Source organism: Meleagris gallopavo, chromosome 2 (assembly GCF_000146605.3).
Source record: "Meleagris gallopavo isolate NT-WF06-2002-E0010 breed Aviagen turkey brand Nicholas breeding stock chromosome 2, Turkey_5.1, whole genome shotgun sequence".
Classification (NCBI taxonomy): Eukaryota; Metazoa; Chordata; class Aves; order Galliformes; family Phasianidae; genus Meleagris; species Meleagris gallopavo.
Genome location: NC_015012.2, coordinates 67,819,784 through 67,838,700, shown reverse-complemented (window position 1 = coordinate 67,838,700; position 18,917 = coordinate 67,819,784). Strand labels below are relative to the sequence as shown.

At 42.1% G+C, this 18,917-nt stretch overlaps 1 protein-coding gene across 1 annotated transcript in view; it reads right to left on the bottom strand.

Moving 5' to 3' along the window:
• Positions 1 to 6,881: 6,881 nt before the first annotated feature.
• POPDC3 (popeye domain containing 3) overlaps positions 6,882 to 18,917 on the bottom strand; it is a 14,252-nt gene continuing 2,216 nt past the window's right edge. Inside the window, exons 2-4 of the mRNA XM_003204319.3 lie at positions 10,659 to 11,401; positions 8,768 to 8,876; positions 6,882 to 8,026 (exon numbers count right to left, since the gene is read on the bottom strand). Of these exons, the coding sequence (XP_003204367.2) occupies positions 7,709 to 8,026; positions 8,768 to 8,876; positions 10,659 to 11,194 (963 nt within the window). The 5' untranslated portion in view covers positions 11,195 to 11,401 and the 3' untranslated portion in view covers positions 6,882 to 7,708. The remainder of the gene's footprint in view (positions 8,027 to 8,767; positions 8,877 to 10,658; positions 11,402 to 18,917) is intronic.

Sequence of the window (18,917 nt, the reverse complement as noted above, 5' to 3'; positions counted from 1 at the left end):
AGGTGAAAAATGTTTAACATTTTTGTCCAGAAGGGCAGGCAGAACTCCAAAAAGTAATAATAACAATAATAAAAAATATTAAATAGTCATGGAAGGAGGAAAAAAGAGGAATTGGAGGGGAGACAGTAGATAAGCTCACAGCACAACTTAAACAAGTGGCAGGAAAAGCATGTAGGATTTGAGAGTGAAAACACTGCACACTCTGCGGGGGAAGAAAAGGTAAACAGATGAGCTCAGAAGAACTGGGGGTGGGCACGAGGCAGCTTTCTTTAAGTTAGATTTCTCTTTGCAAAACAAAAACCAACACAAAGAGAGGAGGACAAAAGTAGGAACAAAATCAATAATCCACTGAAGGAAAAGATCACTCATACCTGGGAAGAAAGTAAGCTGAAATAAATGCTAGGAATGACGTATCAAGAGTGAAAAACAAAGCAGGAACGCACAAGTTCAGTCCAAATGCACAGAACAGGTTGCTGTAGCCCAAATGTCATGCAGGAATTTTTGATGCATTTGCTCAGAGTAATCGTAAACCTGGAGATTGTAAACACCCAATTTTTCGACTGCATTAGCTGCTTCCTCAGCCATGACAGTACAGTCAGCAGCTGCAGAGGAGGGGCTGCCCCACATCAACTGAGCTCCTCTGCTGCACTGGTGTATGGATCCAGAAGCTGGATCTCAGTCCTGCAGTTTATAAACAGCTGCAGAAACATGTCCCTATCTGACACCACTGCAGCTTGCTGCTGTCTGAGCAATTTTTGAAAGCAAAGGCAAACACAGAGTTACATACGGTTCTCTGATTTCAGTGAATAGATAAGACCACTCTTCTGAGTAATGTTTATTGTACTTCCTTGTTCTGTAAAGAAAAAGCAATAAACCAACTTCTATTGTATAGGGTTAAAAACAGGGATACATACTGCAGTAGACAGATATTTATGTGATTATTACTTTTGCATGTAATATTGGCTTAAGTACACATGCTGCTGTATAAGGAACTAAAACCAAAAAGCAGTATAAAAATATTGCAGATCTGATTTCAGAACATCCATATGTAGTTTCTTCACGCTAGTAACTACTCATTAATTCTTTAAAGTATGGACATACGTACTGAAAGAACACAGTGTGCTTTGCAAAGACTATTGAGACCCAGTAAACATCAGAGCATGGAGCTGTACGGCTGTCAAGAAGTGCTCTCATTCACTTCACATGGGAGAGCTGCTTACAGAAGTCATCTGGGAGAGCCTTATCTTTCTGCCAACAAAAATGGGACACTTTTGCCTCATATTCAAAATATATTTTTTTCGTAAGCTAAATCTCATAGTAAAATAGAGCATCTGCTACAACTACAAATTTTAAAGCTTTTAACATTAATTTACATGAACCAATCATAGTACAGACTTCAAGCCGAGCAGCTATTTCATACCAATTGCTGACACCCATACTCGTATATCCTACCAGACGTGGACTGGATTACTTCACTTTTTTTAGGGGATAAGTCATTCTGCATTTACCACAGTGTACGAGAATGCTCATGGGCAGACATGAGGAGTACATAATGGGCTATAAGGCCACACCACAGCTCACCTGCCCACATCCTGCTCATAGAGCTCCAGTAGCCCAAACTCAGTACTAGGTATCTGGATTCTCCTGTATGCTTCTTACTGTTTACTAACGCCTACAGAACCATGGAACCAGGCAGGCCTTTGCCTGCCCACTCCCTTCTCAATGGTGGGCACTCAGATGTGTCTTTTCAGAGCACTGACTTGCACTGCTTACAGCAGGAAGCTGGAGGATGCGATGGTGCTGCCCACTTCCATGCAGTCATGCAGGTGGCACTTAGAGCACTTAGCCATGAAATGAGATTTCTGGCTTCAGCATCTTACTCTGATTAAGGGACCTTTACACATTTCTCCTGAAAAACCACCACATCCTCCAGGTGTTTGGGTGAGAATTACTGGTGGATACAGTGAAAACTTAAGAGATTCATGGCTAAAATAGTTATATACCAGCATTATTTTATGGTGCTTGTTTTATTTATATAACATCAGTGTCTTATTCTCAATCATCTGCAATATACTTATCTGAAAACCCTGCTGATATGGGGAAATATTGATATCCCCACAATACATCAAGGATCCCTTTAATTAGGAGCTCTGGTGGATGGGACAATGTCTGGGAATCCACAGCAGAATAGCTCCTATAAGGTTCTTCTGCTCCCAGGAGGTTTTGGGAACACCCCACCTTCTCCCTAGTTGATGGCAATGTCTAACAGCACTTGTGGCTTGCAGAATGATAACCTGGGTGAAAACTCTTTGCTGCAGAGCCACCTGCAAAGCTACTCCCTCAGTGGAGGGTTTGCCAGCTGTCATGGTAGATGTGGCCCCGAATCCTGCAGACCTGTCCCCATGCAGTGCTCCCTGCAGTTCCATCTGGTCCCCAGGCTGGCAGGAGCAGCTGGCTGCTCACAGGATGTGCTGCTGGTGCCTCACTCTTACACTGTAGTGAAGACATACAGAGCTCTACCTGCACACCTTGATGCACTGGGAGGTATTTCCATGCTGAGCTCAGTCAACACTTTTGCCTCATACAGAACACAAGATGCAGACCATAAACAGTGAAATATGAAGTGAGATAGCAAACTTCTTCAGCACCTCTATGTTCTGACTGATTAATAATCTGGATTATTAAGAGCTATTTGTTTACTCACTTCATTGTTTGAACACATAATATGCTCAAAACTGTAATCCAGGTCATTAATACCAGAGCATTCAAGCACTGCTCACCACCTTTGTCATTTTTCAGCCATTTACTTCTGACAACTTCAACTCCACATCTGCTGACACACAGAAATTTACTGGAAAGGTAATGTGATTTGGACAAACAGAAAAAAAAATAAATGGATAAATAGGAAACTTGAACTTTCAGTACTTGAAGGGAGGATATAAACAGGAGGGGGGATGGCTGTTTATGAGGGTAGATAGTGATAGGACAAGGGGGAATGGTTTTAAACTGAGATAGGGGAGGTTTAGGTTAGATATTAGGAGGAGGTTTTTCACGCAGAGGGTGGTGACACACTGGAACAGGTGGCCCAAGGAGGTTGTGGATGCCCCATCCCTGGAGGCATTTAAGGCCAGGCTGGATGTGGCTCTGGGCAGCCTGGTCTGGTAGTTGGAGACCCTGCACACAGCAGGGGGTTGAAACTCGATGATGATTGTGGTCTTTTTCAACCCAGGGCATTCTATGATTCTATGATTAATGTAAGACCAACATGTATTTTCAAGAGAGATTAACAAACAAGCTTAACGTAAGACCAGTATGTATTTTCAAGAGAGATTAACAAACAAGCTTAATAAGGTATTTACCTTTTTGTATTATAAAAAATGTCAATAATGCATAACATTTTGGGGCAGACAAATATGCACTCTGTTATTAGAGAGAAAAAGAAAAATATTTAATCTGTTAATGTGGATTCAGCAAATAGATGTTCATTTCCTTTTGTCCATTCAAACAGTTCACTTCTATTTAATTAGCTTATGGATTCTTTTAATTTTTAACAGATGTTTTGCAAGACCTGTTTATGTGAGTACTGTGTTGTATTTTAATTTTCCATGTATATGGAGTCAAAATATATATTTATCATTTGCAATAATTGAATACTCAGCACTTTTTTTTTTTTCTGGAAATGTTTCATCAACATATTATTTAATTATTGCAAGCTTATGCCTTTTTAGAGGTCTGATGAAACAGCGACTTCACCCAAGCTTGTAACCAGCTTTCCTACTTTTATCCTAGCAGAGGTCATACAGAGGTGTATAGTTTGAAACAATTATTTGCATTACTGAGTTTCCTTTGATCACTCTACCATGTCTGCAAGGCAATTAATTCTTGAGAATTTAGGACTGGGCTGGCCTTCCTCAGCCTTCAGTCCAGCTTCTGCTATCACAGGCAATCACATCAAATATTATTTTTCACTAAGCACATTCAATGTACCTCGCATAGTATATTAATTATAAAGGTACTCAGAGGTACATTCTTTTCTGGCATTGTGTTGTTTCGAGTACTGCATGCTAGAGTGAAAAGCATCCCTCAGAATACGTTCCCTGAGCTTACACTACTGCTCGTTAAGCAAGTAGCACCCAATGAACTGCAGGATCAGTCTCAGGGTCAGTCTTATGGTTCTTAAAGGCATTTATCAGATGTGCATTTCTCTCACTGTGGCTGACCAGCCACTGGGGCTGCCAGATAGAGAAGATCTGTTTTGAAGATCTCATACTAACAATCAACAAGCTCTCTTCTGGATAAGACCTCTATAAAGCTGAGTGGAACACTTTTTAATTTTATTTTTGGCTCTTCAGACTGTCCTCAGCTATGTAGTTTTTTGGCACGTGCACTAATAAGAAATTTGAACCCTTCTGCAGGCTGGAAGGTTGATTCCAGCATGACGTTCAATATCCTAAAAATTCTGGACTGTGATCAGATGCAGGTGAATAGGCAAGCAACCACGTGCACCAGAATCGGCTGCTCTTACCTGTAAACACATAGAAATGTAGACATTTCTAGGTTCCGCAGAAGATTATGGAACTGTTCAAAACATAAAACGTGAGTACAGGAAAGTCTGCTGAGCAAGAAGAGGATTCATGATAGCGTATTCAGTTCACAAAGTAGCATTAAGGCAATTATCCTTTCACTTAAACCAATTATTAAGGAGCTCAATCCCCTCCCTAAAGCTATTCCTGAGTAATAACATAGGCACAACCAGGTAATAACGCACAAGGCAGAGCTTCATCATGCTCCAAATGTTCACTAACCTATAAATTAAGACTGGGCACATACGACATCACAAAAGATTGTATTATTTCACTGACATCAGTATGAGTACTTCTTTACTTAGGGTAAATTATGCAATTCTCCAAAAATATAATCTTATGAATCACATAAGAGAGTATTCTACAGTGTATTTTAGGAGCACTGTCAAGATTCAAAAAACAGGGGTGGAGAAAGCTTGGTTTCTCACTTCCAGTCCTTTTGTGTGTACGTATTTTATTGTAGATATATGCCCTGAATTCTACAGTGAAAATGTTCTGCTAGTCATGACTCATGCTAAAAAACGGGAAATGATTTTTAGAAGGTGACTCAAAGCCCCCAAAGCACCCTACCAAAAGCCAAACAAGAACATTTATTCAGATATTCAGATATTGACTCAGCCATATCCTAGTAGAGATTACTGACAGCAACCAATTCAACCAAAGCATCACAAATGGCTGTGGTTGGAAAGATGACTGACACTGGAGCACACGCTAGTCACAAAGAAGAGAAAAATACTCAAGTATGTCATGGAGCACCCCCCGCCACTGCAGAACAGGTCTCTCTCTAAGCAGTATGCTATAGATTAAACAGAATGTATACACTTGAAACAGAAATGGCTGGATATGATTCCTTGGTCTTATTTTAAAGATGATCATGCTGGCCCTATTTAAGGCAAGTTTTCTATTAGATACGTATGGGACAATTCCATATATTTAAGAATACTGAGAAGAGCAGTAAGCTTTGTATTACGCCTTAGCCTAGAACCCCATCTTTTTATGTTTCTAGACTATAATCTTTTTATGTTTGTGGACTGTTACATATAAAAGGTGAGTATAAACTTCACTTTGGTCCAACACATTTTATATCAAGAGAAATTGATAAATTTGGGGAATTTCGCCAGAAAGGGAAGTCAGGGGGCTACTTCAAATCATCAAAAAAAAGAATGTGAAAGCCCCTCAGCACACAGAGTGGCAACCAGCAAGATCCTGGTAGATCTACAGAGTTATGACATGACTCTGTATGCACGGTATGACATGAGAACACCTGCTGCTACAGACAGAGCCAAGATGCTGAGCACAGCGTTGGAGAGATCATTCTGAGTCAAACCACACAGCCTGCTGCCTCATCCCTTCACTGTCACCTAATGAGCAGTGTCCAACCAGGGATTGCAGCCATGCCCCTGATGTGTTCCCAGGCTCTGGCACTTGGTGCCTTCGTTATTTCCTGAGCCGGCCTTCAACAGCTGTTGGTGAATTCTCCTCTCACATTTTAACAATCCTCTTTTCACCAAGGAAACGACAGCGGTTTTACAGTAACAAACACAGAATACATAATGTGCAGGATTGTTAGCAAGATTTAGGGATTATTGCATTACATGCTCTGCTATTTATGCCTGGCAGATTTCTCTCTCTGAGGAAGGGGCCTAAAGCTAAAAGGAGAATGTGGACAGCATTCTTATACACTGAAGACCATGCAAACAGATGCTGTTTCAGACCCCTTCTACCAGATTTGTTACATACACACTGCCCGATTACTTTCCAAGCACAGGGTTGCAGCGTTATTCTAAGCCCTCCAGCCCTCAGGAACTGAACTCAAACACGTACCTGCACATACACAGATATACAGCAGTTGTCCTACCAAACAGCACAGCAATTTTTGATTTTAAATATTAAAAAAGTGATCTACCTTGAGATCTATCAAGCAGCAATACAGTCTCATAAAATAGTAATGCTTCTTATTTTTGGATTACTGGCATGCATCAAGCATAGCAGCAGGAAGGTGAGCTAGGAAGACATTCAAACTCTTCTCTTCAAAGGCAGAGCGACCTCAAGGTTGAGAACCCACTTTCTCCCACTTAAGCTTGATCTGATGCTCCCTTATTTTACTAAAACACCATAGATTTAGAAAGAGAATATATTTTACATCAAGAATTTCATAGGCACAGAGATGTGACTCTGGAAGCTAAGCAAGAATGCTTCAGCTCAAAATTGTTCTTGTTGCTGCAGCTGTTTCTTAATTTCTTCCTGACAAATCTGGCTAAAAAGGATACTGTGAAACAAACTCCCATGGTTTGACAGTTGATTGATAAACAATATTTATTGTACATGTCATGAATGGCACTTACACCCTGGAAGTCCAGGTCCTGTAGGATTACATTCTATTAGAAACACCACAATCATGTCCTTAGTACGTATTTGCAGCAATTAACTGCTTTACTTTTCCAATGCCAGCAATTACATTGATGCTTGTTTTCACATAATGCCCTTTTAGGATAGCCTGAGAGAAAGCGATCACCCATGGGACAAGATTTGTTGTTTTATTTTGTTTGTTTGTTAGAAGAATTTGAGCACTTCAAACTCTTTCAGTTCTTCAAAAAGAAGAACAATGCAACTTTTTCTGTAAGATTCTTCATGTTAATTGGAACAAGGCTCACATGTCAACAATTCAGTGTTATAAACAGGTTGCTGTGTTTTGAAGACAGCTTGGTTGTTTGCATTAATGTAGAACTGTGTACTTTCTTACGGCAAGTAATTTAGAGAAAGTATAATCACAAATACTGTGGTTAGAGTTGGTTGGTTTTGTGTTGTTGTTTTTTGGTTTCTTTTTTTAATAAACACTACACAGAGGCTGACACAATTACAATAAAACTCCAGCCTATTATCATTTGTTTTCCTCCTGAAGTAAGAAGTTTAACAGAAGAATCAACAGAAACAAAACATATTGCACGAGTAGTCAAAATGCACAAGCCAACCAGCTGGCTCTACAGAGAGAATTCAAGCTACTCCAGCTAAAGTAAGTGGCACTTCAGTCAAATTTGGTGTTACTGAGCCGGCTTCCACTTCATCTCTACACTCAGATGCTTCCCCTGTCAGCTCCGGGAACGGTCAGGGAGTACATCCCCATGCTACAGCTTCCTGGGGGAGCTGCAATTGGGGACACCTGGCCGTGGACGCCCCGAGGACCTCCTCTGCAGGCGGCGCGGGGGTGGCACTGGGGGTGTCTCAGGAAGCGAAGTGTGGTAGAAGTTGGGCAAGCGGATGTCGTACCTAAAGCCCTTCCCCACGTGCACCCTGTCATTCAGGGCATACAGTTTTTCGGCGATGTCGCTCCCGATTAAAATTGAGAACAGGCGTGAGATGAAACGATGCTTAGCAAACAGCAAGTACAGCTTCTTTCTCCTCCAGGCCACATACCGACAATCTGTCTCTGCTGTAAGCGTTACCTAGAGAACAGAAAATTAAAATCAGCCAATTATTATGTCTTTGTATCTGCTGCAGCTAAAGCCACCTAATCCATTTGTGTGAGGCTGCAAAAGGCAAATGAGAGGGTTTACAGGGAGGGGACACCCGAGGCTGTACCTGCTGGCAACAGTGAACAGGATGAGCACACCTGTGCTCTGCATGGCAGCTGAAGCAGGATGTGCAGCCCTGCTTTGCCCTCAGCAGTCCAAACTGGCAAAGCAGGTCTGAAAAATCTCTCTACAAAGGTCACTTGCCCTCGTGAGGTGTGACCAGCTTATCACCCTGCTGCCAGCCAACTGACAGCAGTGCAGGGGCTCACAAGTGACAGGCTGGGAGGACACCGTGTCCCTCACTGTGCCCCCATGTCACACAGTACCGCAGCCAGCATGCTCTGAATTTCACCTCCAATGGGTAAAGCATCTTCTCCCCACCTCCTGTGGATGTGGTATCTCAGGTATTTTAGCTATTTTAGCACAGCCAACAAATTCAAACGAGTTCACCTCTTGGATCAGCTTTTAGGAAACACTTGTTTGTGCTAACAGGATGCAAACAGAAAAAAAGATACAAACAACATGACCAGTCCAATGGACATCCCTCCCCAAGACAACAGAATGCCAGATGTTTGATTTCACAAACATCACCCACAAGTAAATGAAGTTATTTCTAAACCACTCAGTTCTTGAACAGTTTTCTCTGCTCAAAAAAAACCCCTCCACTTTTACCTGGAAAATTCCCTCTTCTGTGGGTCTCAGTGAATCCCATTCAGGAGAATCCAGAAATTGAAGAGGAAAAATATAATGCAGAAACTCCCCATCAACTGTCACTCTGATCCTACCAAGATAAGATATGTTAATTCGTTAGTATTATGTGTACAGCAGCAACAACTGCAAAAAGATGTTCCTTCTATTAGGTGAAGAGTTTAACTATAGCTTTGATAGCACGAAAAAACAACCACTTGCTGACTCGGTATTAACTGCACTACGCTTTTTGAACCCAACTGGATCAGACTAGTTGAAGGAGAATGCTAGACAATTGTGCAGCCATAATTCCAGGCCATACTCAGCTCACACACTATTCTCTCTGAGGCAGCACTGTACAGCAACATACAAGCTTGCTCATGAAGTGCTAGTGTGTGCTGGCAAGGTGAAAAACCAAAGCACACACCACCAGCTGTCTCCTTCCCTTGGAAGGCGTAAGTATATGCTTTAGGTATAGCAAACATACAGTTTACAGGGAATCAAGTGGCAAAGACTGAATGCAAGGCAGAAGGTCCCCATGCCATGCATTGTGCAAGGCTCTCCTTGTCCTGGACACAAATTAAATTACCACAAGACTGCCTCTGGAGGCAGAAGACAGAATGGAGATAGTGTGTCTGAATGCTGTGGCCTTCTACAGGTGCTGAAGAAAATCTTTCTTTGAACATTTTTCTTTTAAAAAATTTATGTAAGTTTGAAGGCCATGGGCAGGAAATGTTTGCTTGAACCTCAAAGCAAGTTGCGAGAATCCCCATTTCACATCTGTTTTGCACTTGCAAAAGCACAAGCAGCAGCCCTACACCACCTGAAGGAGCACAGCAGGGCCTCCCTGCACGGCTATTGCATGGCTGTGCATAAAAAAAGATGGGTATCTCTCTCTCAGTACGACTGTCCAAAAGCAACCTCCACATGGTTCTTTCTTGACAGCTACAAAGAATGTACTAAACTTGGGTTTCTGTAAGGCTAACTACTTAAGATCCATATTGTTCATTGTCAATAGTACCGAATGAACTCCAAGCAACTCACAGATTCCATCTACCCACGGAGCATGCTGCCAAAGTGCATCTACAAAGTGTCCCATCAAACTCAGATCATGGCCATAACCTCTGTGTATCTCATATATCATTATGGTGGCCCAGGACCACTCTGCATGCACCACATAAGCAAGTATTTCCTTTCAGGAAAGCATCAGCAAGGTTGGTGTCCAGTGAGGATGGAGTTCAAGCAGCTGGGATTTATTGTCTCAGGGTCTGACAAAAGGCCACAGTATGCAGTAACTGTAGGGTCAGTTATGTGAGTTCTGGATAGGGCTTAACTACATCTCATGGCAATGGAAGCATGCTATGAGACCTTATTCTCTTCCTTATTACCTCCCTTCTTCCAAATACAGTCTATCGCAGAGTCAGCATACTCTATTAGACCATTTAACTCTGTATATTCAGTTTCTTAACTACATTTTAGTCCTGCTCCAGATTATAATGGTACAGAAAAATAAGAAAGATGCTGTGTTCGTCAGCTAAGCAATAGATAGCAAAACACTGTCTAAGACTGAGGCACACGCTTGTTCCCTCTATGTACCTAACCTGTTAAGTGCTGTGATACAGTGCTCTGGAAAAGGATGATTTTAAATCCTTTTCTTTAGGCTATTACAGATTTTGTGCTTAGTGTTTCTACATTAGTGTTGTCCTAGACAAGTGTATTTAGCCTATTAATATTTATATTATCCACATTAATATTTAATCTACTATACTGGAAAATGAACAAACAATACACAAATGAGGCAATTTTTTGCTTTCATTTTCAAGAAAGGGATGGGAAGACACTTGCAGTGAGCAAGTCTGAGCAAACTGATACAAACCTGCCTGATACAAGCAAAGACAGTTTGTCAATAGGTGTTTTGCCCTGCATAGCGTAACAGTGCTCCTTCTCCAGGGTAACCACTTCTGCATCACAGCACAAAACAATCTTCCTGTAGACAGTTAAGGAAATTCCTAGAGGCTGGAAGAGAGCGCTGTAGAGCTCCTGGAATTCTTTGTCAAAGGAAACACTCCGAACTTGGTAGGTAACATAAATGAATTGTACAAAGCATATAGCAAACAGTATAAAATTCCAGGAGAATATATCAGCAGCACAGACATCCAGCCAAGCCCAAACAGAAGAGCAGAGGAAGCCTAATCCAAGCAAACTGAAGACATAGAGAAGCCCAAAGAATCCACTTCCACCCATGAAGCCAACAACAAAGAGAATACTAGCTAGGTGGTAGATAGATCCCTCTGCCTCTTGCTTCCAGGTGACACACGTAGGATGTGCATATATCAGGCTCTCCCAAAAACTTGCATTTTCACCCATGGCTGGACTAGTTTTTTGATTCAGCTGAATTTTTGAAATTGTCATTGATGTGATACAGCCAGTGGAGTCCTTTGCTTTTCCATTCTTGCAAACTGTTCAATGATCACATAATAGCAGGGTTTCTTTTGGAAGTAAAGTTGCACTTAGGATTTCCAGAAAATAGGAAGCTAATGTTCTCAGAAGGCAATGCTGTTTCTCATCAGTTCATGCGTTGTCTTGACTTTGGCCATGTCATCGGTAGTTTTATCTGATCTGGACAAGTGAAGAAAAGATGAATTACTTATAAAGTGATTTGCATCAATTAAACACGATCAAAGCTTTTATTGTCTGAACCACAGACTGCATTACAATCATCCAATTTCCCTTACATCCCTATGATTCCAGGATCAAACCTCAATACTCATCCTGTTGAAGACTGTGGTTTTGCACACACAAAGCATGCAGGAGCTATCGAATTGCCACTGAATCCATGTAACGTATACATAACATCCACAACATCCCGTGACAAGTCTTTCCGTAGCCTAACTGCTGAGAAAGTGGTTGCGTTTGCTGGTCCTGAGCCTGTCACCTGAGAGTCTCATCTAATGCCTTTCCTTGTTTGGGAACAAAAAAAAAGATGACGAACTTTTGTCCCTTGCTCACTTCCTCCATGTCACTCTGGATTTTTGTCAAACCACTTTCCTTTCTCCTCTTTGCCTTTCTGTTACCATTCATGAGTTCAGCAAAGCTGCTTCGTCCCTGGAGATAACAAACTACGTTCCCAAACATCACAGTATGGGAAACCTGAGCATCACAGGGGATGTACTTTTCTCTACAAGGACAAAATTTAAAAGTAACTTTAAACAGACTGGGATATCTGAATGTGAAGCAAGTCATCATTCAAAATACTTCTCAAAAGGCATTTATAGAACAGTTTAGTAACAGTCAAATGTTCTACTTTATATCATTTCATGCCATGGGTCACATAATTTTATTCGTTAGCACTATAAAATGTTAAAAATGCTATTTTTTTCCACATTACCATGTATCCCTGATAGTTCAATAAAAAGTAAGATACACAAATGAAAAGCATTAAAAAAGCAAAACAAATAAAATTCTGCTTTTTTTGTCTCTCTTTTAAAGTAAAAAATACATGTTCCAGTGAGATATTAGAAGCACTAGAAAGTGCAAAACCAGAGCATTAGCCTATCAGTAGTGTAAATACAAGTGAAGGTCTTTAGATGACAGTTTCTTTTCCTGGTAGAACACCACCGAAGCTAACAAGATCTTGCTATTCAAATTATTATTCTCTAGAATATCAAAGGTAGCTACTTTTTTTTTTTCAAGAGCCACAGAAGTCAACACTTAAAAGAAGTAGTGCTGATGCAATGAAGCATTCAAGTATCATTCAGCAAGGCTTTCAGTGCCTTCTTTTTCAAAAACAAAAACAAAACAAAACAAACAAAAAACAACACAATGTCAGATCTAAGAAATTCACAGAGCAAAGTCACATCACATTTCGTAACTGCAACATCTTTGCTTCTTTAAAACTTACTCAAAATCTGGCATTAAACTCATAATTTAAAAAATACTAATACATAAATCCTGGACAATCATTTGTCCGTTTAGAAGAACAGTTTAGAAGGGGACCTCTCCCTGTTTGGTAGGGCTGACAAATCACTGGCCTATCAAAATGTCACAGCTGAAAAAGAGGAACCTTTCCAAAGTCAAGGTGCTCCTTTTCCTAGTTTGGTAGAAGGCTCTGCATTACAGGAAAGAGGCACTTTGTAGCTCTAAGTTTTGGTGTTTGCCTCTTTACCCAAAGACTGTTCTCTGCCAACAGAATTGTTACTGGTTTTCATCTGGGTGTAGGATTTAGCATAGAGAATGGGAGTTCAGAATTGTATTGGCCTCAAAGCAGTTACCTAGGCATGGAAGAGCACGGAGAATTTTAGATAGCACTTCTGTGATCAATTGGTGAGATTTCTGAACTACTAGAAAGTAAAATAGGTGCAAGATAAACAGACGTGTTCCTGAACTTTTGTTCTGAATCCTGAACTGTCAAAGTCACAGCTGAGGGTTTTTTTTTGTTTGTTTTGTTTTTTTTTAAATACAATCACTGGTAACATAGGTTATTGTTAATACTTCTGTATTGCCAACATTTTGTACCAACCAATTCTCATCAAAATACCAATTTCTACACAACATTCAGTGTTTTGAATAGGATTGTGACTGAGATGTTACATGAGAACTGTATGCATAACACGAATAAAATGCTGTGGATCTGTACTGTAACCTCCTTTCCATTTCCAACATCTTTGTTCATGTGAAGTTGCATGACATTGCAATAATTTCACAAAATTTATGTACAATTTCCAAACCACTTACAGCATTCATAGGCTACCCGCACTACATCACGGAGCATTGCTGTAAAACATCTGTTCATGACAAGATGGGTCAAAGCAAATTTGAAAGAACAGCATACCAGTAGAACACAGACAGATGGCCATCACACACAAAGCCGAAGACCCCACTCCAAAAATGCCCTGTACTTCTAAGTATTTTTTGAATGGAACATATCTTTCAAAACCACCATATGTAAAATTCCCATTTATTTAAATTTTGCACAATGATAACGTCTGCTGCTGTAGAGGATCTCCTTTCTTTCAGAGAGCAGGAAATGTGTGACATGGGGCAAGCATTCACGTAGAAGATGACTCACCAGCATGGCACCCTCCTGAACTGCTTTACAGAATCACAGAATCACATAATGGTTTGGGTTGGGAGGGACCTTAAAGGCCATCTAGTTCTATACCCCTGTCATGGGCAGGGCTGCCACCCCCCAGTTCAGCTGCCCAGGGCCTCATCCAACCTGACCTTGAGTGCCTCCAGGGATGCGGCACCCACAGCTTCTCTGGGCAACTGTGCCAGTGCTTCACCATCCTCTAAGTAAAGAATTTCCTCCTAATATCTAACAAAAATCTTCCCTCTTTACGTCTAAAGCCATTATCCTTTGTCCTATCGCTGCACTCCCCAGTACAGAGTCCCTCTCTAGCTTTCCTGAAGCTCCCTTTAAGTGTTGGAAGGCCGCTATAAGGCCTCCCCAGAGCCTTCTCTTCTCCATACTGAACAACCTGAACTCTTTCTTCATAAGAAAGCCTGTCTTCATAAGAGAAATGCTTTGATCATCTTTGTGGCCTCCTCCTGCTGCTCCAATAGCTCCACATCTTTGTTGTGCTGGAGGCCTTTGGCCTGGACACAGGTGGAGCCTCATGAGAGCAAAGCAGCGCACCTCCCTCTCCCTGCTGACAACCCCACTTGTGGTGCAGCCCAGGATACAGCTGCCTTTCTGGGCTGCAAAGTATACATTGCTGGTGTACGTTGAGATTCTCGTCAACCAACACTCCCTGCTTGCGTTGGACAGCCAAAACAAACCCTCCAAAAGCACTGAAGAAAACCGCTTGATGCAGGTGGTTTCTCAGGGCTGTGGTCATGCTTGCAGCAGCTGAACTACAGACAAAAAGAGGGTTCACTTGTTTTAATCAAGAAAGTATTCTAAGGTTTGCAAGCCACATTTTTGTCAGTTTTTCTTAAGAAGCATTAACTTGAACAGAGAGGATAGTATGGGTGGTTTGGAGCAGAAACAGTTTTAAATCTTGATTGGTATTTAATGCTAGATAAGGCCATTCACATTTTTATTTATAGTTCCTATAACTCCAGAATTTACAATTTTGAGGGCTTCAGGCCAGTCATTATAATTAAACCATTAATCTACTGCAAACCTAGGGGGAGAACTTGGAGAAGTGCACCTTCCCCAAGTACATGTCAAATCATAACTACTCTTTCCCCTGTTAAGGAAAAGAAATTGCATCTCACACACACACATCCCCAAGTCTTACTACAGCCCCCACCACGTGTCTACCAGGTTCAGAACAACACAGACTTGATGGCTACTGGAGACACAGATGCCCCAGCAAGATCTCCTAATCCAGAAAGAAGATTTACCCCATGAGCACAGGTAGGATTACCAAACCATTCTGGGGAATTTCACTTCACTGCAAGTCTTTCTTTCTGAGGCATGGAGAAAAATCAGCCCAGATTGGAGATGCAAGAGACATTCAGCAGCACGGACTTAGAATAACCCGCAGCTTTTCTGAAAGAGCTAAGCTGTCATCAGACAGTGATAAAATTAATAGGTTTGCTGCAGCTTCAGGCACTGAAGGGGATATCTCAAGTATACTCTCTGATATAAATGCTAGCCAGCAACTGAAAACTTCAGATGAGCAGAATATTAAAATAGACAAAACAGAATGAATTTGTGTTGTTATTTGCATGCACATTGTATGACCTCCCCAAATGGGCCTTTTCCCCACTCACTGCAGCACTCCCACAGAGAATCACTAATTACGTAAATTGTAATTTACTTAAGAATGGTGTACTTCACCCCATTTTTGCCATTGATGACTCAAAGTCAATTATGAGAAATATTAATTAGTGTGTTTGAACCACAATAGTTTCTGAACACCCACTCCCCTCTCCTCAAAAATAAGGCCACAAGCATTACTCTCTTCGGTCTTTTTAATTAAGTCAAAAGTGAAACTATCCAGATGGGATACTCTATTCCTTAGCTTCTTTACTGTTCATATTCAGGCAGGTGGCCCTCAGGACATCACACTACAGAATTTGACAAGAGCTGCAACCACCCATGCTGAGCTTATAGTCAACCTGCTGATCAACATTGCTACAGCTCTGCCACCATGGGGAAGATGTTCCAGTGCCCATGCTTGTACACTCACAGTGAGATTATGCCGGATTTAGCAACTCTGTCCCACTGGTTTAGCCATCTACATGCAGGCTAGCCTGACACTCACTGCTCCAGGCATGCAGAGGGGAGCCAGGGATCCCGCAGCTGGGGTCCCACAGCCTCTGCATCCAACAGGTGAGTCCCAAGAACCCTATCTGGGCTAGGATGTCTCATTCTGTCTGCCTCCTTTAACCATACGAAGAGAAGCTGCTCTTTAATTTTATTAAGTACTTTCTCTAACATAATGCAATAGTGTTTTGTTCAGCAGGTCTATTAATGAATTCCTTTCTTCCATTTCCATTAGGTTTCTGGAAACTACTCTACTACCAATACACATTTCTCTTAATGGCTGTTTAAGTAGTACACTTTCCCCAAGCTCCCTTACTTCAGTAGTTGCTCCCTTAGGGTTAGGCACCCAAAGGGACTGAGATGGCCAAACCCTGGATGACAATGCATTGTCTAACTCATATAGAACACAGGAACTATGCACCTACAGACTAGGTAAGGCCAGGCACCTTAAGGCAAGTATGGGTGAACACACTATTTCTAGAGATAAACAGCCCCTGAAACCACTCTAGGCTCAAAGCATGCATACAGCAATTAAGATAGCAGCTAATTCCACAAGCTCAGGTCCTAGCTTACTTTGCATTTTGTGGGGCTCTATCCTAGAGAAAGCAATGTCACTATAATGCAGGAAAACTGTTTTCCCAAGAAAATGCAGCTTGCACAATGTAGAGAGCGCAACAGTGACTTCATCACAACCCATAGCATCCATCTAGGAAGCAGAAAGAGGAGGAAGGAGAATGAGGAAGAAAAGGACTAACTGATCCAAAAGTACCATGATAATCAGTCACTATAAAACTAGATATATTCAGATTACCAAGACATGCGAGCATAGATAGCAAAGGTAACTAGTGTAATTACTTCAAAAATTCCCTTTGCTGGGAATTAAGTGAGGATTCTGCCTGATGTGTAAAATAAATCTGGGTATGCTGTTAGTAAAAAATAAATTGATATTTGCTATGATTCCATTTTTCCATTCTATACAAAGTCAGACTGGATGACTGCAATGATGTCTTTTGGACTTTTGTTTTAAGTTACTTAATATAAGAAAGTTACATGCACAAAGTATACAGCAAGTTTTAAAAAGCTGCACAGCTGTGTATGATTTCATTTCTTAATGAAATTACAGAAGCACAGCATGGTTTGGATTGAAAGGGACCTTAAAGATCACCACATTCCAACTTATGCCACAGATAGATAGAGACACCATCCCCCAGCTCAGCTGCCCAAGGCTCTGTCCAACCTGGCCTTGAAAACCTCCGGGGATGAGGTACCACAGCTACTCTGGGCAGCTGAGCCAGCGCCTCACCGCCTTTGGAACAGAGAATTTCCTCCTAACATCTTACATGATTTTCTTCTTCTTTAGTTTAAAACCATTCCCCCTTGTCCTCTTACTATCAGACAGTGTAAAATGTTGGTCTCCTCCTGTTTATAATCTCCCTTTAAATACTGGAAGACTGCAATGGGGTCTCCCCAGAGCCTTCTCTTCTCCAAGCTGAACAAGCCCAGCTCCCTCAGCCTGCCTTTATAGGAGATGTGCTCCAGCCTTTTGAGCATTGCTGCTTCAGACAACAGAAAACACTGAACGCAGATAGGTCTCTAAAATTATTCCCCATGCAGATCTTACAGCAGAATGTTTCATCCATGTGGAGACAGAATCCCTTCCTGCCAGTGCTTTCCAAATAACAGGGCCTCTTTCCAGTGGATACTTCAAAGTGATACACACACGTGTGGCATTCACACCTGAGGAACCTGCTTCCAGGCAAGCACCCTCATCGCAGCACAGAGCTACTGCAGCACGGCTCTCCCTGCACTACGTATCACAGCTCCAGAAGGCAGGGCAGGAAGTGGACACCTGCATGAGTTGCTGTGATGCATTCTGGCCTCCCCATGGGAGCATGAAGCTGGATCTGCATTCCCTTGGGCTCTGTGTCTCACCCATGTTTCAGCACTGTCACATCTTCCAGATCAAAACAAGTAGCTGGGGCACCTTCAAGCACTGGAGGCATTTCACAGGATCATAGAATGGCCTGGGTTGCAAAGGACCACATCTAGTTTCAACCCCCCTGCTGTGTGCAGGGTCTCCAACCACCAGACCAGGCTGCCCAGAGCCACATCCAGCCTGGCCCTGAATGCCTCCAGGGATGGGGCATCCACAACCTCCTTGGGCAACCTGTTCCAGTGCATCACCACCCTCTGCGTGAAAAATTTCAGTGCCTTCTGGGTCACTCTGAGGAATAAGCACCAGCCAGGCATTGGACTCTGCTCTGGTTATGCTCCCATGGTCAAAACTGTCACAAGAAGTGACCTTCAGTCACCTTTCCCACGTGCGGGGCTGCGGATGCCCCAGTCCCACCTCAGGGGCAGGCATGGCTCAGGCCAACACCCCACCAGTAGCTTGGGCCTGGCCTTGCCCTCCCACTGCAGCCAGAGCAGGGCAGGAGCCTCTCAGCAGGGCTTCATTTCATTCAGCTGCAGCTGGGAAGTCTGGGTTCTGCTTACAATCTGCTCAAATCCCTCCTAATCTTTTTAAGAAGTGGAAAAAAGCTAGGAATGGGGGGAGGGGAGGGAGGATAGTGAACAAGAAGGAAAGGCCACAGCATCACAGAATAGTTTAAGGTTCATTAGCAGCACTGCATACAGCAAAGCTGCTATTATTTAGTCTTTAAATATTTAAAGACCAGCCTACTGTACACAGATTACAGTACTTGGATGACTGCTCATTTATCACTGTAAAGCACACAACACAATCCTCCGTGGCTGCAGAGCCAGTGCTGGAGATGTTATCTACTATTCCTCTAGGCGGTGGCTGACATGAAAAAAATGACAGATTTTCCTCCAATTTGAATCAGAACTGAGGAAAAGTGAGCACGTGGTATTTGTGCCAAATATTCCCCATAGCCCCCACTTTTTTACCTTTTT